At 40.0% G+C, this 26,707-nt stretch overlaps 1 protein-coding gene across 4 annotated transcripts in view; it reads right to left on the reverse strand.

Annotated features, from left to right (window-relative positions):
• KCNIP4 (potassium voltage-gated channel interacting protein 4) overlaps nt 1-26,707 on the reverse strand; it is a 1,318,263-nt gene that overhangs the window by 243,204 nt on the left and 1,048,352 nt on the right. Inside the window, exon 1 of one of the 4 annotated variants that reach the window (XM_070791224.1) lies at nt 2,388-2,960. The exons of the other annotated variants lie outside the window; for them this stretch is intronic. Coding sequence (XP_070647325.1) covers nt 2,388-2,499 — 112 coding nt within the window. The 5' untranslated portion in view covers nt 2,500-2,960. Of the gene's footprint in view, nt 1-2,387; nt 2,961-26,707 lie in introns of those variants that run through there. 4 annotated transcript variants of the gene reach the window in all.

The raw sequence follows: 26,707 nt of genomic DNA on the forward strand, positions 1-26,707 counted from the left end.
TAGGCACATCATCTATATATGTGTGTACATAGAAACAAAGTGTGTATTGAACTGTGGAGTTGGAGAAGACTCTTAGAGTCCCTTGGATAGCAAGGAGATCCAACCAGTCAATCCTAAAGGAAATCAATCCTGAATATTCATTGGAAGGACTGCTGTTTAGGCTGAAGCTCCAATACTTTGGCCACCTGATGCAAAGAGCTGAATCATTAGAAAAGACCATATGCTGGGAAAGACTGAAATCAGGAGAAGGGGATACAGAGGACGAGATGGTTGGATGGCATCACCAACTCTATGGACATGAGTTTGAGTAAGCTCTGGGAGACGATAAAGGACAGGGAAGTCTGGCATGCTGCAGTCCATGGGGTTGTAACTGAGGGACTGAACAACAACAAAATTAGAAATAAAGATTCATATATGGACATGGATATTATTATTTGGGTATGGATATGGATACCTACCCCAAGAAAGATGTTTCAGACTATCTCAAAATTCTCTGATTCTGGTTAGAAGAGTTAAGTTTACAATTTTACTTTTTGTATTGTTGGAACTCAAATTTGAAGATTTTGTCTGAAAATCTTTACGTGACATAAGAAAGAACTTAAAGAATAAAAGCTGAGTCATTTGCAAACTTGTGACTTTTGACTTTAAAAGTCTGTATTACCAACACTGGCAATAAAAGAACTGCGTGCTATCTTATAACCACTATAGGGCTGTGAGAGTCAACTTTCTCAAATATCTCTGTGGTGTTTTTCCTTTATGCTTCATCTAGATCTGAAACAAGACCATCTTGAGTATAGCGCACTAAAACTGAGGGCTATGGCTCAACGGATTCCAGAAAACAAAAACTAATATGGCGAAGAAATGAAACAGAAGCAAACTATTCCAATCACATAAACTAAAATGATCTTATCTGTATTTTGTCACGACACCACTAGAAAGGGTTGAGGCCGACATCTCAAAATAATGCAAGATCGTTGTGCAGCACTTGGAGAAAAGTTTGTTTCTGTATTGCTTCCCTCTCAGGAGAAATGTGAGGTTAAATAAAATTATTCCCACAGTTAAATAAAATTACTGTGTAATATGAGAAAAAAAAACAGAAATTCTATTTTCTGAGGGTTTATTTAATCCTATTACAATATTATTCTTATGTGTGCCTGAGCAGAACTTGTTACAGATTGAGAAGACTTAAAAAAAAAAAAAAGATATGAAAATTGCATGAGAACTTCTGATGTTCTTACACTGGTCTAAACAGTAGAATCTAATGGACCCACTTGTAGAAGGAAAGACTTTCTAAAGATAAGATACACTGACCATTATTAACATATTAACAGCAACAACCTGTATACCGGATGTAGTTTGGGATGCTGTCATCTTAGCTAAGCTCCTGAACTCCGTCAGGAAGATTAGAAACACAGGCAGGCTTAAATATTTTCATCATCTTCCCACATTACACACAATATGAGAAGTGAATATGCGTAAATAACTCGGCAGTAAAAGATCTTATCCTTATCCGGAAGGTATTAGCAAATGTCTCAGGAACACCATTTTTTCACTTGAGAATAAAGAATGGCTTGGATGTAGAACTGACATCAATAATTAGGTTTTAAATCATTCAAAGCATATTATTTCAATGAAAAATAATATATACATATGTAAGTATATATATATATCACTATTAAAAAGAAGTTACAACGTTTTTTAACTTGCCAATCTTTGAATAGTAGAACTGATTTTTGGTAGTAAAATTCAGGAGGATAAAATATTAATTGATAGCAGCAATGCTGTCCTGGGCTTATATGGGTTTTCACTCAAGAGACAAATGAGCGAAGTGGCTCACTGGGAAATGTAAATGAAACACTTTTGCAAATTAAGTGTTCAAAGCACATTTTTGCTAAGCATTCATTAACTCAATTTTAAATCAAAAGCTTACCCATTTTTTATCATAATCAATAACTCAGCTCCACCCGCACATCTCCTAACTAATGAGGCACGTACATATTTCTCTCACAAATCAGGGTACTCCTCCAGAGGATAGAATTACTAATGACATTAAGGCGTGGTAAACTTGACAACCAAAACAGCAACCTGTATTATCACCCTGGAGTAAAGAGAGCCCTAATTTCCCACCTTAGAAGTACATTTAACCCATAATATCACCCTAAACTCAAATAAATTTCAGATAGAAAGATAATGGCACAATATCCCTTCCTTTCCAATGTCAAATATCTGGGTACACAGAAATGAACTGTTCAGTGCTAGGGTGCTCCATGTCAAGCATGCATATTTTAAAACTTTTTGCGTATTTTAAGCCTCCTCAACTCTGCAGCGTCTGTATCCAGTTCTGAACCAGACCTGACCAACGGCACAGATGGGAGCGACCACTTTACCTTCTGAAAAATCAATCAGTCCCAGCAAATGAAGCAGCTTCAGAGATGCACATATAATCACAACAATACCCACTGTTTGCAGTCCTTCCGACTCCCACTCAAGAGTCAACATCCTTCAAGCAGGTAGAGGCATCCCAGCCTCCGAACTCCTTCGGAATGGAGGGAGTTAATTAGAGAATCCGAGTAATATCTCGCTTGAAACAAAGACTCGCAAGGGGGAAAAGTGAGCAGCTCCTCAAAGATGCACCGGGCAAAGCAGCAGCCCCCCGGGGTGAGGACCGACCTGGGCTGAAGTCCAGGCTCTCATACTGATGCTGGCATTTGCCTGGTGGGGTCCCTCCACCACAGCCCGCCGGCCCCGGGACTCTGCGCTGCAGCCAGCGAGCAAAGCTGCGAGGGGAAGATCTGTTGGAGAACTGGAGACTTTGCAGTGTCCGTGGAGAGAAGGGACACTCCTAGGAAACTTGCCCGGGAGAGCACAGCGGCGCTCCGTGCGCTGACGCTGCAACCCCGGGCTGGGTGGGTAGAGCTGTCTGCGCGCTAGTTTGCTGCCTAGGAAGCTTGCGAATGTCCCCTTTTCCCCAGAGCAGCTGCTCTCTCTTCCCTGAGCTTGCTCCGCGAGGCAGCTCGACCCGCTCACTCTCGGGATGCTAGGAAAAATTCAATTTTGGTGGTTGGTGTCTATGGCCTCTTTAAAAAGCCCCATGGAAGCCCAGGGGCAGCTTTTCTAGAGAGAAAAGTGCAGAGGCAAAAATATTCATAATTCAGTGGCTTTTTTCAAGCGGGAGCATCCAAGCCGCCGCCCACCTGCCACTCCACTGGGGCTGTTCTGGTCCCTGCTGACACATGATTGAGAGCATTATTAGGGAGATTGATTTAGTCCTCATATTTACAAAAGTGGATGGGGGTGGGGTGGGGTGCGGCAGAGCAGGACCTGGGAAGAACACTGCTGTTCAGTAACTGTCCCCTGGAGGGTGAGCGCTACTATCATCCTTAAATTTTTGCTTTAGCCTGTCTCAGAGCAAAGTTTCACAAACTTCCCTGATGATAAACGTTACTCGGGTGCTTGTTAAAAGAATCTTTTGTGGAGACTCTGATTCCGAAGATTCTGGAGCTTATGTTCTTAAACTAGGAGTTAGGTGATTCTTAGCATCAGGTAAGCGTGGGTCGCGCTTGTCCTGAAAAATCCCACAGGGCGTTCTATTCCGAACCACACCTAGCAGCCTAGGGAGCTTTGGGGGCATGGATTCTGGGCCATGTCAGAACCACACCAGCTTAGTCATTCTGTGGGTTATCTCCTTTGTGCTGAAACCCAGCCCAAGAGTGGTGGTGAAAGGAATCAACTGGGACTCTGTATGTGAAAGGATTTTTAGCTTCTGAAACTCACTAGGAGACATAAGGGGTTTATCAGTAATGTCTGAGGCCCCAGGAAACATTTCCTGGTTCTGCCACTTCTTGCTGTGTGATATTTGGAAGACATTTAACCACTCTGAAAACAGTTCTTGTTCTGTGAAGTTGTGCTTATGATACTTCAGTGCTTTATTTAAAGTTTTCTATTTAAAGGGAACTCTGGGAACTTAGAATGGTCATAATAATAATACTACTACTTTCTGAGCATTTATTATGTGTTCATCCATATTGCTGCTGTAGGATCTTAGTTCTCCGAGCAGGGATTAAACCCATGCCCCCTGCAGTGGAAGCTCAGAAATGTAACCACTGGACCACCAGGGAAATCCCAGTCCATATTAGTCCATTAACTCATCCCTACATCTCTATGTGGGCTTTTCAAGTGGTGTTAGTGGTAAAGAACCCACCTGCCAGTGTAGGTAGTTGTAGGAGACATGGGTTTGATTCCTGGGTGGGGAAGATTCCTTGGAAGAGGGCATGGCAACTCACTCTAGTATTCTTGCCTGGAGAATCCCATGGATGCAGGAGCCTGGCCGGCTCTGGTCCATAGGGTTGCAAAGAGTCAGACATGACTGAAGTGACTTCATGCACACACGCACAGCTCTGTGTGGTAGGTATTATGGTCATCTTCATTTTACAGGCGAGGAACTGGAAGCGTAAAGAGGTCAACTTGCCAAACCTGGGGGTGCACTGTTTGGTAGGCAATAAGCATTCATTCTTTCATTCAGTTATTCTTTAACATTTATTAAGCTGCTACTCTGAGCTATGAAGAGGTCATGACAACCTACTCCAGTATTCTGGCCTGGAGAATTCCCATGGACAGGGGAGTCTGGTGGGCTGCAGTCCATGTGGTTGCAAAGAATCGGACATGGCTGAGCGACTAAGGACAGCACTGAGCTATGGATGATACGTGAATAATAAAATGAGAAATAACGTCTAATCCTATTCTTTGGGGACTTACAGGTTAACAGAGGAGCCAGACATGAAATGTGATCCATAAATGTTCTCTCCTTTGAGTAGATATCTTTGAAGATACAGTGGGAGCACAAGAAGGGAAAGTCAGCTCCACCTGGGGAAAGGTGGGTGGTAGTAACAGGACAAAGACTTTATGGAGGAGGTAAGGATCAATGATGGTAGCTTTCATCAGTATTGGAAATAATAGATCATATACAAGCTTCAGGGTAAGTAGGCTTGGGTTAAATCCTGATTCTGTCGCTTGCTTGCTCTGTGAGTTGGGGGAAACTGCTCCATCTCTGAGTCTCGGTTTTCTAAATCCAAGTTGGGGATGCAGCTGCCTCCTTGTCATGGCTGACACGAGAGTTAACAGAACATGGCGAGCTGAGCCTAGCTGCTGGTGCTCCCCTGCTCAGCACAGGGTAGTTGTGGGATTATGACAGACGTGCCAGCTCTTTAGAGGCTCTGCTGGGTCTAGATGGATAAGATGACTTTGCTCTTCTCTGGTCCTGCTGCTCCTAAGTCTAGTTCCAGTCTTTTTCCTATAAAGACTTTTGAACATCCCAGCCCACAGGGCTATTTTTCTCCTCTGGATTCCAAGAATATAACTGGTACACACAACTTTAGGTCATTAAAACTGGCTCTGAAAACAGTGCTTTTTGTTATGCATAATATGCTTATAGGAGATATTCTTTCTATCAATCTGCCTAACCATTTATCCATCTAAACAGGTTATTTACAGTTGTGTCACCAAGCCAGTGAAGCAGCAGTTCTCAGAAGTTGATGAGAAAATAAATGTTTTAAGTAACCATTCTCTGAAATTCCTGGCAACATATAGCTAGCTATAGGAAGTCAAAAGTTAAAAAAAGCTGCAAAAATTAATTAGGTCAGTCAAACTATAACTGTAATTTTTAATCCTACACAATACTATATTACAGTTGAAAAAAACTGAGGTACAGAGAGGTTAAATGATTTAGTCAAGACCACACAGCTAGAAAGTAATTGATCTAGAGTTTGAATATCTTTTTGTCTGACCTGCATGCATGCTCAGTCATTCAGTTGTGTCTGACTCTTTGCAACCCCATGGATTGTAGCCCACCAACCTCCTCTGTCCATGGAATTTCCTAGAGAATATTGGAATGAGTTGCCATTTCTTCTTCTAGGGGATCTTCCCAACCCAGGGATTAAACTCGAGTCTCCTGCATCTCCTGCCTTGGCAGGTGGATTCTTTATCACCGAGCCACTTGGGAATCCCTTAGTCTGACACTCAAATTTATTATTCTCCCTTTACACCCTTCAGTAGATTTCAACAAATATTTGTCAATTGACCTTTTGATTTAAAAAAAAAAATTTTATTTTATTTTTAAACTTTACAATATTGTATTAGTTTTGCCAAATATCGAAATGAATCCGCCACAGGTATACATGTGTTGACCTTTTGATTTATAGAGTTAGGCAAAGTATTTTAAAATTGCCATATCTCATTTTCTAGGAAAGAAATCCCAACCTTGCTTGAAATTCAGATAAAGCACCATGGGTTAGATTTTGTTAATTTCAGGCAGTATTTCCCTTTAGGACAATGACATTCCTAGTGTAGGATTCACCAGCTGAGAGTCTTGGGGGCCCATCCCTTTCCTCTCTACATTGATTGCATTTGTCACTTGGTTTTCTGAACTCTTTTTGTTGGTTCCAGCTGTAGGATCCTGCAGCTCTCAAAGAATACAATGGTTCTTTCACATGCAGCCCCCAATGCAGGATTTGTAAGCTAACACCATTGAAGAGTTTCATTCTTCATCTGAGAAATCTAGGGAAATGGGGAACACTTGGAGAAGAGTTCAAAACGCCCCTTCTCCAAGGGGCGTTTTGGAAAAGAATAGTTGATTGCATATTATTAAAAAAAAAAAAAAAAAAAAAAACCAACTCCAGATTAGGGTCTATCATTTTGTTGCAGTAATTTTTCAGCCCCAACCCATGTTATTATATTAAAATATGCTCTGGCTTTTCCCCTCCATTCCCAGGCTCACTCCTTTCTTTACATTGTGAGGAGTATCTAGCATGGACATCCCTGGTGGCTCATCGGTAAAGAATCTGTCTGCCAATGCAGGAGACGTAGGTTTGATCCCTGGGTTTGGAAAGACCTCCTGGAGAATGAAACAGCTACCCACTCAAGTATTCTTGCCTGGAAAATTCCATAGACAAAGGAGCCTGGCAGGCTATAGTCCATGGGGTCGCAAGAGTTGGACATTAGCAACTAAACCACCACCACCACATCCAGAATAGGAAAGGTATATCAAAGGATTAAACTAACATTTCACGCCCAGTTTCTCTAAGCTGGGCACCATACTATGTACTTTACATGTATAAATTAATTTATTCTTACCACAAACCAGAGTTAGATATTGTATCCCTATTTCAAAGAAAAATAAAAACCAAGGCTTGTTGAGATTATGGTATTTCCACAAAGTCACATTTAAAAAGGGGGATATTGAGGATTTATATTTGATATACTCCAAAAACTAATAGCCACTAGCATTTATGGATAACTTATAAATGTTAGACACTATTCTAAAATTTTTACACACATTAACCAATATAATTCTTTCATAATTCCCTGAGATTAATATTATTACTTTGGTTTCAAGGAGACAGAAGAGTTGAGATTTGAATTTAGGCATCCTGGGTTCCAGATTCTATGCACCTCACCATTCATCACTGCTCCAGTCTCAGTCCTCGTTGCACCATGTTGAAGGGTTCTTTCACTGAGGCTCTGGCAAGGGATTCTGAACAATTGCCAGAAACTTTTAGGAAAAGTAAAATGTACTCAAGGAGGCATGACCAAACCAATTAACTAGTCTGAAGAAGAGAGAGGATCAGGGAGTACATTTTTAATTTCCTTGCATCAATTCATCCTTTCAGTAATCTTGATTGAGTTAATTTCCCTGAAACATGAAATTGATCATTTCCTTTTCTTTTTTGTAGCTTCAGTTTGAAGTTTCATCAAGTGATATTCCTTAGGTAAGAAATGATCCTTGTACTATTGATATGCAAATATAAAAATAAATATAGCAAAGTTGAGAAAAATGTTAAAGTGAAAGTGTTAGTCATTGATTCGTGTCCTACTCTTTGCCAACCCATGGACTGTAGCGCATGGAATTCTCCAGGCAAGAATTCCGGAATGGATAGGTATTTCCTTCTGCAGGGGATCTTCCTGACCCAGGGATCAAATATGGGTCTCCTGCATTTCAGGCAGATTCTTTACCATCTGAGCCACCAGGGAAAGCTGTAAAAATGTTAAAGTTGGATAGATTTATTTACCTACCTATTTTATCTTCAAAAATACAGGTAGAATGACAATGCACATAGGAACAAGTGAAGTCAAATTTAAATTTAAAAATATTAATTTATATTTGTGTAAATATCTAGACAGCATATTAAACAACCTAGACAGCCTAGACAACCTAGACAGCGTATTAAAAAGCAGAGACATTACTTTGCCGACAAAGGTCTGGTCAAAGCTATGGCTTTTCCAGAGTCGTGTATGGATGTGAGAGTCGGACTATAAAGAAAGCTGAGTGCCGAAGAATTGATGCTTTTGAACTATGGTATTGGAGAAGACTCTTAAGAGTCCCTTGGACTGCAAGGAGGTCCAACCAGTCCATCCTAAAGGAAATCAGTCTTGAATATTCATTGGAAAGACTGATGCTGAAGCTGAAGCTCTAACACTTTGGCTGCCTGATGTGAAGAACTGACTCATTTGAAAAGACCCTGATGCTGGGAAAGATTGAAGGCAGGAGGAGAAGGGGACGACAGAGGATGAGATGGTTGAATGGCATCAGCGACTCGATGGACATGAGTTTGAGTAAGCTCAGGGCATTGGTAATGGACAATGAAGCCTGGTGTGTCCATGGGGTCAAAAAGAGTTGGATAGGACTGAGAGACTGAACTGAACTGAACTGAAATATCTGGAAATCATTTAGATATAAAATAATCTAATCTTTTTATCTTTTACAGGTTTAAAATTGAGGTGCTGAGAGCAGAATTAACTTGTTCAAGGTCAAAGGATTTAGGAAGTGGACAAAACTGGCTTAAAACAGCCCATATTTCATGATTCTGAAACTGTTAATGACAGGCAATATCAGAATGAGAAGTTTAAAAGAGAAGTTAAAAAGCAATTAAATTCTATTGGAAAATTTTTCTATTCTCATTCAATAGGAGTTAAGAGAAGCAAGGCATCAGTGTGGTTAGCATCACTGAGAAAGTTCCATTGAAGAGAAAAACTAATCTAGGTCTCTAAAAATAAGTGAGAGAGGAGGAATGACTTTCCCAGAAGTGTAAATGGACACACACTAGGGCAACACTCATGATGGTGGTGTGGCTGGACTGAGGCCTCCTCAGAAGGCAGAAGAGAAAAATGGTCCTGGGAAGTTGTTGAAAAGACCCCTTAACTTAAGGGATCTTTTAGGGCAGATAATGAAGACAAGGTTGTTGTATGACCTTTAGAGTCTCTTCTAATTTTAAGATTTTCTCAGTGAACTAATGAAAACTATTAACCTTCTGATGTCATCTATTCTATTCCAATCCTTATTTCCACCCTTAGTATATCATATACCTCATTGATAGGTTTCCCAATTACTTGCAAAGATCTGTAAATGTTCTCTGGACAAACTTCCACTCAAACATGACAGAACTCAAGTTATTTTATTTAGCTGCAGGGCTTCTTCTGAAAGGTTAATAAATGTACCTAGAATGCTTTTCTTAAAAATATGTATGCAGCTGCCCATTAAGCAATTAAATATCTAGTCTCCTGGTTTGAGTGTCCCATTGAATCCATGAATTGGCAGTAGAAGTGAAGAATGCTCACTTTGAAGATGCAGATCATTGCCTATCTTCCTGTGATGCCAATATTAATACTTTCTGTCCCCTTGCCAGATACCAGGATCATACTGCCCCACTGCTGCTGCTGCTGCTGCTGCTGCTGCTAAGTTGCTTCAGTCGTGTCCAACTCTGTGTGACCCCATAGATGGCAGCCCACCAGGCTCTGCCGTCCCTGGGATTCTCCAGGCAGGAACACTGGAGTGGGTTGCCATTTCCTTTTCCAATGCATGCGTGCATGCTAAGTCACTGTAGTCATGTCCGACTCTGTGTGACCCTATGGACAGCAGCCCACCAACCTCCTCTGTCCACAGGATTCTCTTGATAAGAATACTGAAGTGGGTTGCCATTTCCTGTTCCACACTGCCCCACTGTGTAGTGCTAATCTGTAACTATACTTCTCTGTTGAACTTTTGAAAGAATAATCCCCTGCCAAGTTTGATGTTCTAGTAAGGTATAATACTATGCTAAAGCCATGTTTCAATGGAACATTTCTCAGAGCTGAGAGACTGTCTCCTGGGCTATACCTTCAGCTTGACTTGAATAAAACTTTTTCTTCACCTGAGTTATAGACTGGTTATTGCTTTTCCACCTGCACTGCTTGGCAGAGTTGACAGGGTATCAGAGAAACCCACTTGAGGTCACCTGGAGTCTTCTTTGAACTGATAACCAACACAGGCCCCTTGAGCCCCTCTGGCTTCCCATCATTCTCCCAGTGCTTTGGTGAGTTCTCCTGATATCCAGACCTCATTGATTTAAAAAAGTGGCAGTTCTGAGTTTTGCCTAAACCATTAAAATTTTAAGACTTGAAATCTTATGGGGTACCAGTATATTTCCTAGGTGGAAGGATTCTATAGGGAAGTTGCTAGACAGAGAAAGCAGAAGGAACTTTTGAATGGACACATGTATTTGTATGGCTGAGTCCCTTTGCTGTTCCTCTGAAACTATCGCAATGTTGTTTGTTAATCAGCTATAACCCAATACAAAATAAGAAGTTTAAAATACACAAACAAAAAAGAAAGCAGAAGGAAATTCTGAGTCAACTGTGTTGGCTCAACTTTTTTAAAAAAATGTAGCTTTAAGTTGGAAAGATTTGTAGTTTATGGTAAAATGAAACAAAAAGGAGGAGGGGATTGTGCTGCTAAACCCTACCAGCTCCTGGATGCACAGCCACAGGGGGGAACGCCAGACAGCTTCATGTACAATGGATACAGTCAATACTTGCAAGTATTTATCTTGCCCCCAAATCACCAGGAGGGGGCTCTTTTGACATGCCAAAACTATTTTCTTACATACTCAGAGAAACTAACTTGATAAAACATCTTTTCACAATTCTGACTCTAAGAGAACAAAAACTGTTCCTGGAGAACAGCTTGAAATTATAACTCTTACCATGTCCTTGAAATGAAAACATAGCCAACACCCCTTGAGACTACAGTCTTGGCTCAATTAGTGGGACCCAAAACTGAGAAGAAAAAGGAAACAAGGCCTTTTTAAATTTCAGCAAGAAAACCATGCAATCTCTGCATCTATCTGGATATATATATGTCTGTGTGTATATTAAAAATATAGTATGTCTCTACCTCTGGAATGTATTATCAAAATTATTCTGTAAAAGAGCTCTATTTAACTGATTTAAAAGTAAGCACTTACAAATCAATTATTTCTAAATATAACATAAATTGGCCCCAAATTTAAAGGATCACATGACATAGGATTAATCTTGAATGAATAAAAAGAAGTTTGTGTTGCTGATTTAATTAAACAGATATGTCTTTAGAGTCATCAATGTTAAATATACTTTTATTGTACCTAGGGCTTCCCTGGGGGCTCAGATGGTAAAGAATCTACCTGTAATGCAGGCCAGCCAGGTTCAAACCCTGGGTCAGGAAGATCCCCTGGAAAAGAAAATGGCTACCCACTCCAGTATTCTTATCTGGAGAATTCTATGGACAGAGAAACCTAGCAGGCTACAGTCCATAGGATCTCAAACAGTTGGACAAAACTGAGCGACTAACACTACGATCAGTTCAGTTCAGTTCAGTCGCTCAGTCATGTTGAATTCTTTGCAACCCCATGAATTGCAGCACGCCAGGCCTCCCTGTCCATCACCAACTCTGGGAGTTCACTCAAACTCATGTGCATCAAGTTGGTGATGCCAACACTATGATACACCTACCTAAAAATAATTTTCCAATTTTTGGTAATTTGAAACTTTAAAGTTTCATTGAATCAATTTAAATGATGGAAATTCATTGAATTCTAGTTCACTTTTAAATAAGATAAAATACTGAAACTTTAATTGCTAAGGAAGTCTATATTTACCTACTTTTGACCACTTATTACAGCAATGTTAAATATATTTGAGACTATTAGTAAATACATTTTATGCTTGACTGAAATATACTATGAAGAGGAATATTTTCCTAAAAATAAATTTTTATAAAGGACTGTATGAATAGAGGAAGATGTATGATGTTGGTAAGAGAAAGTATAAAACATTGACTTTTTTTTTTGTTTTGTTTATTTTTTAAGGACAAAGAAAGTGATTTTGTCCTGAAACTGGCTATTTCTAAATGGAAAACAAAAGAAGGGACAAACTAATAAGAGTATAAAAATTTATGGAAAAGGAACCTTGAAAAAAGAGTTTTATGTGACATTAAATTGAATTTACTTGAGTTAGCGAATTTTAATACAATATTAAAGGTAAAATGGTAGAAAACTAGAATTTGCTCCTTGCCAAGAAAAGGGATTTCCTGGTGGCTCAGGTAGTAAAAAGTCTGCCTACAATGCAGGAGACTTGGGTTTGATCTCTGGGTCAGGAAGGTCCCCTGGAGAAGGCAATTGCATCCCACTCCAGTATTCCTGCCTGGAGAATCCCATGGCTGGAGGAGCCTGGCATACTATAGTTCATGGGGACATGACTGAGTGATGTCACAAGAAGACAAAGTTTTCTTGAAATATTGACCTGCTATTTTGACAACTGATTGTAAAGCTTCTTAATCTCTTATAACTTTCTGTATTTGCCTTTGACTATATTATCATCACTTTGGTTAAGTGAAACACTGCTTATGATCCTACTTCACTGAATGTTTAAAATCTTTTGATATCTTGGACAAACTTCCTGAAGTCAAACTCTAAACAAAGTTCTTTTAGCCAGGGCGTAGCAGCCAGGATTTATAGCCTGGTCTTTAGACCCTTAATTCACTGTACTTTCTACTGTAACAGGGAACCTAAGATGTCTACATAATCAATAAGATATAAACAAGGAAGGACAAAGCACTGTAGAAGAAAGAGATTCCTCCCAGTGAGATCAGACAAATCCTCAATAAACAGAAGCCATTTTAATTGGCCATGAAGGTCACAGATATCACTTCCCAGGTGATGCTAGTAGTAAAGAACTTGCCTGACAATTCAGAAGACCTAAGAGATATGGTTTCAATCTCTGGGTCAGGAAGATCCCCTGGAGGACATGGCAACCCATTCCAGTATTCTTACCTGGAAAATCCTATGGACAGAGTAGCCTGGCAGGCTACAGTCCACAGGATTGCACAGAGTCAGACATGATTGATGTGACTTAGCATGCATGCAGGCACAAATACCATTCATGAGTGCTAGCTGTTGCTAGGACCCCAAATCAGACAAACTGATGACTAGTGCCAAGATCTGCTTCAAGTAGCAGCAAGTGATCCTGAGGGCTGTGTCTGAGTACATCTGTTAAGCAAAAAGACTAAGCCTGATTTTTTTGAAAAAAAAGAGGTAAAGTAAATATCCCTGTAGTTTAAACGGTAAAGAATCTGCCTGCAATGCAGGAGACCAAGGTTCAATCCCTGGGTCGGGAAAATCCTCTGGAGAAGGGAATGGCAATCTACTCTAGTATTCTTGCCTGGAAAATCCCATGGACAGAGAAGCCTGGCAGGCTACAGTCCATGGGTTCACAAAGAGTCGGATATGACTGAGTGACTAACACACACACCTCAGCTCCATAAACAGAGGCCTGGAGAGTTAGAAAGGGAATCATTTCTCTTCTGAGAAGTACATGTTTCCCAGAACTCCTAGTCAATCGGTGTGGTAGCTCATCACCGCTGGAGATTGCTTGAGTTTTTAATTTTTTTTTTAAATCATTGTACTCATGTAATGCCAAAATCAGTCTGTAGTAGTTTCCTATTGCTACGGTAACAAACTATCAGAAAATGGGTGGCTTGAAACAACACAGATTTATTATCTTACAACACTGGAGGTCAGAAGTCTGAAATGGGTCTTACTGGGTTAACATCCAGGTGTCAACAGGGTTATGCTCCTTTAGAAGGCTCTAGGTAAGAATTTGTTCTCTTCGTGTTTTTAGGTTCTAGAGTCTGCACACATTCCCTCTAACTGGCCACCTCTAACTTCAGTGCCAGCAATGGAGAGTTGAGTCTTTCTCAGGTAGCATCATCCTGAATCAGACTCTTTTGTCTCTTTCTTTCATTTATTCTTGTGAATCCATTAGCCTTGTCTGAATAACAAGGAAAATCCTTCTTTGTTAAGGTCAACTAATTGGCATTGCCCTGTTACCCTTTAATTACCCTGTCATACAATCTAGCATATCCATGGGTTTTGGAGATTCGGATGTGAATGTCCTTGGGGGAGCATTACTCTGGCTATCATACAGTTACAATATATAAATTACTTTTAACAGAAACACCCCTTTAAATAACAAGGGAAATGCTAACCCTAAACTGAAATCCACAAAAATAAACTGTATTTAACCAGGAGCAAGCCAACTGAGACACGTGTATGTATGTGTGTGTGTGTGTGTGCATGTGCATGTCTGTTTAATATACATAAAAAGAATCTTGTCTTTGAGAAGCAAAGAGAAGCTATAATTAGCATTTCTGTCTTTGAACTCCTAATTTTCACTAAGAAAAGACTCTGAAGAAAGTATATTTGAAAATATTAACAAGGAACAGCAAACAATTTAGAAAATTTAAGCTAATACTCAGACCAAGGGACATTCTACTCTCATGTTAGTGTCAGAAGCAATTAGATGCGGAGCAGGTGTTCTCTGTGAGCCCAGAGCTAACCTAGGAGGCACAGGAGATAGATCCTTAGAGTAGCAGAACTGGGATAGTGTTCCCCCTTTATAGAATTTCTAGGAGGATAACAGAAGATAGTAGAGGAAGAGGCACTTCTTAACAGGGAAAAGGCACTCACATGTAACACTCTAATTAATTTGTCCAGACACCCTGGATGGATAAGGCTAGAAATGAGCTAAGATCTGCATCTATGGAAGTTTTCATTTTTACTTAAAGCTGTCAGTCCTCTGGACATGAGCAAGTCACAAATCTTTAGGAAAGACTTTTCACTGCGATAACAAAGCTGTGGTAAATGAGGGGCTTTCTTCTTTGAAGATCTGTTTCATGCTTTCTCCTGAGGACACTGAATTTACAAGGATTGGTTCTTACACACTTGAGCTAAAAATCAATTCTAACTTTTTCCAAAAATCTACACGTATCCAGGACTTCATTATAATTTTATGTGGACTTTCACAGACTTTGTCTCATTTATTCTTTTTATCAATCCACTTTAAAAAGGAGAGCCCTGAGGTTATGAGGGTCTGGCATATCCAAGGTCAAAAACAAGCACGAAAACTGGGTTTTAAAACTTAGTGTTTGGCTCCATATCCATATTTTTTCTCTAGTATTTACAGAATGTTTTCTCTGTGTTGGAAAGGTGAGAGCTTTTCAGTGATTTATATTATTTTTTAGTGATTTATAAAAGTGGAATAAAAGTGTATACCTCCCAGTATTGTCAGGAGCAATAAATGGGTTAGTACACAGAACAATTAAAGCATTCAGGCCATTGCAGAGAATACAGCGAGTGCTCTATTTATAAGAGTAATTATTAGTAATTTTTCACAAGCCATCTCTGATGTGTTGCTATTATTATATGCATTATATGGAGAAACTGCAATTTAAAGTGGTTATGACACTTAATCACTTTATCTGTTATGTGACCAAGTGAGCCTTGAGATTCCTCTCTCACATAAGCTAGCTTCATGTTGACTTTCTGGGCTTGGTTTTTGGAAACAGCCACTCTCAATCACTCAGCTAGTCCTGGGCTTCCAAGTGAGGCAGAGCCTCAACTAGCCAAGCTTCACAACTGTTCAGTCTATCTGGAAAGGTTCTCAGATTTCAGATGCCTATAGCTCAGTGATAACTTCTGCACTTGAGAAATTTGACCTTCACATTATTCCGATTTCATATCATTCGTGTGTTTTTCTTCATGTAGTCTTCAAAAGAGCTGACACTAATTGTGTGCCATGCAAAATAAAAAAAGGAACTGTAGGGGGCAAATGCTACTAAGAACCTTACAGTCCAGAAGGGGAGGTAAGAAACACACATAAGTCACTAAATCCAAGCAAGAATATTAGTGAGAAAGTGTGCAAAAGAGGAGTGGGAGTTTAGAGGAAGAAAAGGAACAAGGAAGTAGGAGGGTGAGGTCCATTAGAGAATGCTTCATGAAGTCTGAATTTGAGGGTTGATCATTTCTTTCAATGAGTCAGTCAACAGCATTCATTGTCTGCTGCTGCTGCTGCTGCTAAGTCTCTTCAGTCATGTCCGACTCTGTGCAACCCCATAGACGGCAGCCCACCAGGCTCCCTCATCCCTGGGATTCTCCAGGCAAGAACACTGGAGTGGATTGCCATTTCCTTCTCCAATGCATGAAAGTGAAAAGTGAAAGGGAAGTTGCTCAGTCGTGTCTGACTCTAGCGACCCCATGGACTGCAGCCTACCAGGCTCCTCCATCCATGGGATTCTCCAGGCAAAAGTACTGGAGTGGGGTGCCGTTGCCTTCTTGGATTCATTGTCTACTGCTTGCTAAAATATACAAAACCCATCAATTTAATCCAATCAACAAACCCCGTGTCTCCACTATAAAAAATATGTATAAATATAGCTTCCTTGTACAGCAGAAACTAACATAACATTGTAAAGCAACTATATGCTACTTAAAAAGAAACATTTAAAAAATATAACCTTTCTCTAATTCTCACTAATTCTGCTAACATAGCCCTAGACTCAAGCCACTATGTGACACATCTCCATCTGATTTTCCTGCTTTTATTTTCACACCTCTACAATCTATTTTAACACAGCAGCCAAATTAGTGGGTATTTTCATGTAACTTTCTGGCTTATCATCTTCCAGTGGAGAGTTGTCCATTACATTGGGGATAACATTCAAACTCACCATGTTTAGGCCTCTCTTTGATCCTGAGACTAATCTCATTTGGCCCTCACCCTAGATCATACATGCTAGCAAAGTAATGCTCAAAATTCTCCAAGCTAGGCTTCCACAGTCCTTGAACGTCCAGATGTTCAAGCTGGATTTTAAAAAGGCAGAGGAACCAGAGATCTAATTGCCAGCATCAGCTGGATCATAGAAAAGGCAAGAGAATTCCAGAAAAATGCCTACTTCTGCTTCATTGACTATGCTAAAGCCTTTGACTCTGGATCACAACAAACTGTGGAAAATTCTTAAACAGATCAGAATACCAGACCACCTTACCTGCCTCCAGAGAAATCTGTATACAGGTCAAGAAGCAACAGTTAGAACCAGACGTGAAACAGTGAACTGCTTCCAAATTGGGAAAGGAGTACATCAAGGCTGTATACTGTCACCCTGCTTACTTAACTTATATGCAGAGTACATCATGTGAAATGCCAGGCTGGATGAAGCACAAGCTGGAATCAAGATTGAAGGGAGAAATATCAATAACCTCAGATGCATATGACATGAGATGACACCACCCTTATGGCAGAAAGCTAAGAGGAACTAAAGAGCCCCTTGATAAGAGTGAAAGAGGAGAGTGAAAAAGCTGGCCTAAAACTCAACATTCAAAAAAAGAAGATCATGGCATCTGGTTCCATAACTTCATGACATATAGATGGGGAAACAATGGAAACAGTGACAGACTTTCTTTTCTTGGGCTCCCAAATCACTGCAGATGGTGACTGCAGCCATAAAATTAAAAGACACTTGCTCCTTGGAAGAAAAGCTATGATCAACCTAGACAGCATATTAAAAAGAGACATTTGCCAACAAATGTCCATCTAGTCAAAGCTATGATTTTTCCAGTAGTCATGTCTGAATGTGAGAGTTGGACCACAGAGAAAGCTGAGTGCTGAAGATCTTTTGAACTGTAGTTTTAGAGAAGACTCTTGAGAGTCCCTTTTACTGCAAGGAGATCAAACCAGTCCATCCTAAAGGCAATCAGTCCTGAATATTCATTGGAATGACTGATGCTGAAGCTGAAGCTCCAATACTTTGGCCACCTGATGTGAAGAGCTGACTCATTTGAAAAGACCCTGATGCTGGGAAAGATTGAAGGTAGGAGGAGAAAGGGATGACAGCGGATGAGATGGTTGGATGGCATCACCTACTCAATGGACATGAGTTTGAGCAAGCTCCAGGAATTGGTGATGGACAGGGAAGCCTGACGTGCTGCAGTCCATGGGGTCGCAGAGTCAGTCGCAAAAGAGTGACTGAACTGAGCTGAACTGGACCATAATTCTCCTCTCATATAGTCTTTCAATTCTTTGAATAAACTAAGATTATTCCCAGCTAAAGGCTTTGGTATTTCAGGACCCTCAGTGTGGAGTACTCACTCCTCCAAGGCTGTCTCCTTATTTCTTGCTCTTTCTCATCACTCATTTCTAGGCTCAAATGCTGTTTTTTCAGTATTGATAAGCTGTGTCTCCTGTCACTACTGCCAATCACTCTAGTAAATTGCTGTTTTATTTTCTCGATAGCACTCATCACCTTCCCTGAACTATTTTTTTTTAAACATGTTTGTTTGCTCATTCATTTCCTGTCTCTTTGCACTTGTATAGAATACTTCCAGTATGACCTAGGAGAGTGCTTGGTGACTCTAGGCTTTTCACAACTATTTTTTGCATGAATAAATGAGTGGCATAAGACAGTGCTCTTCACTCATGCAGGCATTTGAAACCACATGGATTGCCTCAGCAATAATCATAATCAGAGATTAGCAAGTAGACTTCATTTTATAGTACATTGAGTTCAAGAGAGAAATGTGGGAGTGTTCAGACTATGAAGAGTCATGAGTATCTATAAGAGAGTTGAATGATGAGGCTCTAATAAGTTTTTCTGGGCAGTAGAGTGGCATGATTACAGAAGCCTGTAATCATGTTTGTTTCTGGTCATAATTAAAACAAAAGCAATCACAGCAGTGAGAGAAGAAGACACTTGAGTAGGCTACTGCAAAGGTCTAATTCAGAGGTCACATCAGTAGGTGGAAAGGGGACAGGGATGAGCACAGGCACTAGGAAAGGTGCAGAGATGAACCTGGAAGAACAGTGTGGAACAGATATTGAGAAGAGGAGGCATCAAAAGTGATCAGAACTGATTGTAAAACATGGAGATTTATTTGCTAACATTTTACTGGAACTGACTAGTGAGGGGGAAAAAAAAGGTAGTGGAAATGTATTAAAAAGATGCAAGACTACTACGTGAACTTGAAGTCAAAACTAAACAACCAAAACTTAGGAAGGGACAGAAAGAAGGCAGCTTTAGGTGGGCCCACAGCAGCAGTAACTAGACTCTACTTGAGGAGGTTACATTTAACTAATCTCATTTCCAGGCACCCTTGAGCATGGTATTTATCTATCTCTAAATTTCATATTTAAAAAGGAAAATCCTGCTTGGCTCACTTGGGTCAGGAAAATACCAGTGGATCAGTCAGTTATAACCAGAAGGCACATCACCTAGGGCAGAAGAGCACTCTCCTGGTTGGTGGTATTTTTAGGAGACAGGAAACTCTTGAGTGTTCAGCTGGCCACACCAAGTCATCCCTGGGTGAAAATGGAAATGAGAACATGCAGGGAGATAAAGATAACTGAAGTTTTGATAGAGTTATGCTTGTGTAATGAGCAGGGTAGCCAAGGAGAGCTTTGAGTTGATAACTTAAAATGTGAAAGTATACCTTGGGAGAGAGGATAGAGCTAGAGATAAAAATCTGGGATTCATCCATTAAAGGTAATTGTTGAAGTGACAAGCGTGAATAAGATATTCAAGGAAGAGGGACATATATAGAGAGAAATAAGAGCAAAGAATCAACATTTTATAAGAAAGAGCAGCGAAGTGTACCAGAACAAAAATAGAGGAATCTAAGAAGATTTTGGAAAGTAATATTTTCATAAGAGTCAAGAGATGAGAGAGTTCCAAGGAGAGAATTGACCACCGTATTAAATGTGGAAACCCAGCCATTCTCCAGGTTAAAGTGTAGTCCTGTTTTGTTAAGTTGCTAAGTTGTGCCAAAGCCTTTGACAGTGTGGATCATAACAAACTGTGGAAAATTCTTAAAGAGGTAAGAATACCAGATCACCTGACCAGCCTCCTGAGAAATCTGGATGCAGGTCAAGAAGCAACAGTTAGAACTGAACATGGAACAACAGACTGGTTGCAAATTAGGAAAGGAGTACATCAGGGCTGTATATTGTCACCCTGCTCATTTAACTTATATGCAGAGTACATCATGAGAAATGCTGGACTGGATGAAGCATAAGCTGGGATCAAGATTGCAGGGAGAAATATCAATAACCTCAGAAATGCAGATGACACCACCTTTATGGCAGAAAGCAAAGAAGAACTAAAGAGCCTCTTGATGAAATTGAAAGAGGGGAGTGAAAAAGTTGGCTTAAAGCTCAACATTCATAAAACTAAGATCATGGCATCTGGTCCCATCACTTCATGGCAAATAGATGGGGAAACAATGGAAACAGTGACAGACTTTATTTTATTTATTTATTTTTTTTGGGCTCCTAACTCGCTGCAGATGGTGACTGCAACCATTAAATTAAAATACGCTTACTCCTTGGAAGGAAAGTAATGACTAACCTAGACAGCATATTAAAAAGCAGAGACATTATTTTGCCAACAAAGGCCTATCTAGTCAAAGCTATGGGTTTTCCAGTAGTCATGTATGGATGTGAGAGTTGGACTATAAAGAAAGCTGAGTGCCAAAGAATTGATGCTTTTGAACTGTGGTGTTGGAGAAGAGTTTTGAGAGTCCCTTGGACTACAGGGAGATCCAACCAGTCCATCCTAAAGGAAATCAGTCCTGAATATTCATTAGAAGGACTGATGCTGAAGCTGAAACTCCAATACTTTGGCCACCTGATGCGAAGAAGTGACTTATTTGAAGAGACCCTGATGCTGGGAAAGGTTGAAGGAAGGAGGAGAAGGGGACGACAGAGGATGAGATGGTCGGATGGCATCACTGACTCAGTGGACATGAGTTTGAGTAAACTTTGGAGGTTGGTGATGGACAGCGAAGCCTGGTGTGCTGCAGTCCATAGGGTCGCAAAGAGTCGGACATGACTGAGGGACTGAACTGAACTGACTGAACTAATGCCGTGTCCAACTCTTTGTGATGCCATGGACTCCAGCATGCCATGTAATCCACCATGATTACAGAAGTGTCCTGTTCACTTTGTGTCCTTGATTACAAGTGTCCTCTGTCCTCCATTATCTCCCGGAGTTTGCTCAGATTAATGTCAATTGAACCAGTGAGGCTACCTAACCATCTCACCCTCTGTTGCTGCCTTCTCCTCCTGCCCTCAATCTTTCCCAGCAAGAGGGTCTTTTCTAGTGAGTCAGCTCTTCACATCAGATGGCCAAGGTATTGGAACTACAGCTTCAGCTTCAGCATCAGTCCTTCCAATGAATATTCAGGTTTGATTCCCTTGAGGATTGACTGGTGTGATCCTGGCACAAATTGGTTTGTGGTTGGTCACAGTGCAAACATGCAAATATGTGTATATATGGGGAGGGGTATTTGTCAGTGTGTGTACATGTACAGAGGACTGGGGTGCAGGGGAGAAAGGAGAGAGATATTGCTTTAAAGGATTTTCAGCTATGATTATTATGTTTTTCCATTCAGTCCAAGACAATTTTATAAGTATAATTGGCCATTCAGTATATGCCCAACTTTGACACACGTGCAGGGGATACCATCTGCACAAATGAGCTAGGCTCTGCTCTCTTGGAGCCTACAGTCCAATGTCAAATGCAGAGAAGTAAGCAAGCAGTTATTAAATACTATAATGGGAGCAAGGGCTTCCCTGGTGGCTCAGCGTTAAAGAATCCACCTGCCAATTCAGGAGATGCAGGTTTGATCCCTGGATTGGGAAGATTGCCTGGAGAAGGCAATGCAAACAACTCCAATATTCTTGCCTAGGAAATCTCATGGAGAGAGGAGCCTGGCAGGCTACAGTCCACAGGGTCGCAAAAGAGTTGGAAATGACTTAGAGACTAAACACAGCAACACTGAGTCTTTTATGTAAGTTCCTAATCTCATCTCTCATTACTTCCCCCTTCCTCATTCACTCCAGGCACTCTGGTTTCAATGCACCTTGATCATCAAAGGCTGCTCCTGCCTCAAGGTCTTTGCATCAGGGGTTTCCTCTCAGTGGACCAATCTTTCCCCAGTTTTCTACATGATTCACTCCTTTGGCAATATCAGGTCAATATCCCACAATCCCCTTTAAAAGTATTCCCAATCCCTGCCCTGAGAACACACTTGACATGTAGTAGGTGCTAGATAATGCACTGATGAATGTTGCCGAATTCTCTACTCAAAGCAGCAAACATTCATCCATAAACACACACAGTTTTCCTCTTAACACAAATAGATGTAACATATCATCTTTAAATGTTTCATATTTAAATGTAACATTTAAATAGAGTAAATAGAGAAAAAAATACAGATTTCCTCTAGAAGAAAATACTATGAAATTGTTTGAGACACTGCTTATGAAGACACTAAAAATGTAACAGGCACCTGAAGTTCAAAAAATGTTTGAGTGATATGAAAAGGTCACTAATCTGCCTTTTGAGTCCTGAAATGGAGAATGCTTAATGGTTTTTTTTTTGAGTGCCGAGACAGATCCAGGTATAAAGTTTGGGATTTGAACTGGCCGAGTGGAATTGCTCTACTTCATTGAGAAAGGTGGGATTTGAAGGGCAATCCTTCCTCCTGTTTCCAAGCTCTTTCATGCCTATGGTTCTGTGTGAGGTATGGCATGGAAGTGAAGAGGTAGAGACAGAGCCTGCAGGCTCCTTAAGAAACAACCGTCATTTATTGAGTGCCTACTTTGTTCAAGATATGGGAGCAGAGAGGCCGAAAATATATCATCACCATTTAATTTTCAGAAGGGCTCTGTGAGCTGTATATTATCTGCTCTCAGCAGACAAGGAAACTGAGAGAGGTTTAAAGGGCTTTCATTTTTGCACCAAATTTGTTGGGCTGAGATTGAACCTAATCTACTGTAACACCTCTTTCTCCAAGAAGCGCTGCTTGTTTGTGCTTTGAACCACTCATTCCTTCTTGCTGCAAAAGTAGGAGACATTTTTTTTTTTCCCCTTAGAAATTGTTTTACAAATGGTAATTTGGTTTCTAGGTAAGTTCATTAAAACCCTTTGTAATGCATAATGCAGCCAGAAGAACATGATTGTTTCTATGGAAATATGTGCCAGGAGTGCTAAACTGCCAACTTAACAAATGAACTTTGGGGATGTAATCTGTTTTCTTTTTCTCAGAGGAGATAAATAGGTGGAAATGTTCCATTCCTCAACACACTCTGTATCCTCTTTGCAGGTACCTTTTGGTTGTGTTGCATTTTCTCCCACCACCGAAGTACAAAATCTGCAAGGTTTTCTATTGCACAGAAGTAAATGCTGAGCCCCAGAGCCAATTTCTCATTTCAGACACTGCAGATCTCAGTGTGCAATTGTAAGCTCCAAAAATGACTCTAAACACGTCAGCCAAAACAAACTGTAATTTGTATAAAATAAATCTTGGAAGTACGTTTTTCTGAACACTAATGCTCCTGTCTAAGAGTGTAGTTGGGGAAGTCAACAACGGGGGGACAGGGAGCTCAGACTCCATTCAGCAGCAGTGCTGTATCCATACAAAATACTAGTAGGGAATAATCAAGATAAACGGTCTCATCTTTCTCTCTTTGCCACTTCTAAGAGTGAGGTGTTAAAGAAAGCTAAGAACTCCTCCTAGCCAATTCAGAACAGAGTTATCTATTGCAGTGCTACTCAAAGTAAAGCATTGGCAGTACCTAGGAGCTTGTTAAAATGCAAATTCTCCAGCCCAACAAGTCTACTGAATCAGGACCTCTGGGGAGGGGTGCAGCAATCTGTGTTTTATAAGCTCTCTGGGTGATAGCAATAAAACTAAATTTTCAGAAACCTTAACTAAAAAGAATAGCTTAAACTATGACTCACAGAAGAGGGTTAAGTCCCTGTAGCATCACTTGATAGAGAATTCTTTTGGGATAAGTCATACAACCACTCTGAGTTTCATGTTCCTTATCTGTAAAATAAAGGATTGAACTAATTGATGTGATAGCCCTAATATCAGAGAAACTTGGGTTACCATTACACGAATCTCTCTTAGAGCTAATGTGATAATGATGATGACGATGATAAAACAATAATATCTTTGCCATGTGTGTGCCATGCACTTTGTGAATAGTCACTTTTGTTGACCTATGCCCTTTACTGGTAATTCTTTTGATTTTAGTACTAACAAAACCTAGAGAGGTTATGTAACTTCCCTAAGGTCACAAACAAAGTAAGTGACAGTGCCAGGATTTATCTGTCTTCCCAGAACTGGTATATTTCACTAGTGGAAGGAAAACCAAAAAATCACTGCAACCCACAAGATTGGGCTAGCTGGACCAGACAGTTTGTTTCCTTTAAGGTTATAATGCAATTACTTTGGATACAGTTAACACATATATTGACTTCCTATAAAAGCCACTTTACCTAAGAGTGATGAATAAACAAGGCTGCAGTTGTACTAAGCTGCTGATTTATCGACAACTCTGAGATGTATTGTTCCTGGTGAAAAGATGCAGAAAAATGGTAGCTGGAGAGAACTTTGGAAAGATTATAACTTTAAAAGGTTATTATAGGCAAAAGGAATTTAGGAGCAAAGCAGTTAAATAATATGTCAGAGGTCACATAGCTGCTTAGTGACAGAGATGTGACTGAAATATATCTATCTGAGCTGGTGCTTTTGCTGTTGCTGTTTTATTAAATCAAACTGAATATTCCTTATTTTAGGAGTAGCCACATACTATGCACCCATGTTCAAGGGAAGTGTATAAGGAAAATGGGGTGCAACAGTCTTCAATGATAAGCATGGATTATTAAAACTAATAAGGTCAGAATGATAATTCTGGGCAAAGACAACATAAGCAAAGGTATGGGGTTCTGGAACCAAATGCTGTGTTTGAGGAGCTACTGGAACTCTTAGAAGACTCCACTCTACTAAAAATTACAAAGAATAAATAGGGAAGCAGTTGGAAATGAGGCTGGAGAGGTATAGAGTGACCAGGTCATGAAGGGCTATATATGTTATTCTGAATGCATGTGAAATACATAAAAAGTTACTAAAGACTTCATGTAGGAAAATGACAGTCAGATTTGTATCTTAGCTCCCTCTGGCTGCAGTGTGGACTATGAGACATGTGGGGAAAGGAGGGAGGAAGGGGAATCTGAGACTTAAAATAGTGAAACTGGTTATACTTACAATATTTTAGGTAAAAAAAAAAGGTAAACCTTGTGCAAGGTCAATTCTAGTAGAACTTAGTACTGGAGGAAGATTTAAATGATTTTTTTCTTTTGAAAGGTAAAATGACCATGATTTAGTGCTTGATTAAATAAGAAGGTATAAGGTGACTCCCAGATTTGTAGGTTGGGTAACTGATAGATAATGATGAGATGGAGAACAAAAAGGGATGCATTTGGTCATGTGGAAATAGTAAACCCAGCACTGAGGTCACTGTCATTAGCTCATCACTACAGGGATATCTGGAGAGATAGTCAACATATATGCTGCAAAACATTGTAATGAATGATTCTGCTTAAAGCAAGGGGGTAGCATGGTCAAGGTCAGTATCCTGGAGCATATTCCAGAAGAGAAGCCTCAACAATTGCTATGTAGAGGGAATAGAAAAGTTGGAAGGAGAAAGGGAAGGCCTTGTAAAAAAAAAGAAAAAAAAAGTTTTCACACTTAGTGAGTGATAATTAAATGCATAGAAGCTGCCTGCAGAGCAGGAGACAAGGGTTTGATCCTTGGGTCAGGAAGATCTCTTGGAGTAGGAAATGGCAACCCACTCCAGTATTCTTGCTTGGAGAATTCCTTGGACAGATGAGCCTGGTGGGCTATAGTCAATGGGATCCCAAAGAGTTGAACACAACTGAGTGATTAACACTTTCACACTTCCATTAAAGTAAAAACAATTTCATCTTTTCTCAACATAGGTCATTCGTCCAGAAGAGCAATATGGATGGAAACTCAATCGAATGGGGATGTTGGATATGGAATTAAGAAAAGGAGTGTTTCTGTTTTAAGGGTTTAAAAAAATATTAAAGGAAAGGGAGAATGTGGAATGGAATGACATCAGCCATAACTTATAAACATATTGAAGGGCCAGCAAAGTAAAGGAAGGTAAAGTCGAGAGAGAACAGTTGATGGGGTATCTCTGAAAGTGGAGGAATCAACAAATGTTATCTGGAAATGGCTTAGAGAAATTTTAACTCATATGAATAACTAAAGTATAGACCTTTTCATATCAAATGCTACTTTTATGGGAGTTAATTCCATACTACAGCTGGAGTCTCCTTGTAGAACACCAGGGATTTCAAGATGATAATAGTCACTGAAGATTGGATGTCTGGAAAGGCTTAAAATTTTTTTTCTGACACTCATATGGTGACATGGAGTGTCTCACTAACATCCAGAGGCACAATTATTCTGATTTCACAAGCACATTGCATATCTCTCTAATAACCAGGAGAATATACCCTGGCAATACAGGTATGACAGATAAGACTAACAGTGATTATTGGGCTTTCCCATTTTCCTTCACTTATTAAAATGTTTTTTAAAAAAATATCAAAGGGCCTAATTGTAGAAGGCTTTGTTTAAACTCTGACTTAACAGATGGTTAAGAGAATTTATAGTTAATATTTATTTATTACATAAACTTCCTTGAAACATAG

Source organism: Bos indicus, chromosome 6 (assembly GCF_029378745.1).
Source record: "Bos indicus isolate NIAB-ARS_2022 breed Sahiwal x Tharparkar chromosome 6, NIAB-ARS_B.indTharparkar_mat_pri_1.0, whole genome shotgun sequence".
Taxonomy (NCBI): domain Eukaryota; kingdom Metazoa; phylum Chordata; class Mammalia; order Artiodactyla; family Bovidae; genus Bos; species Bos indicus.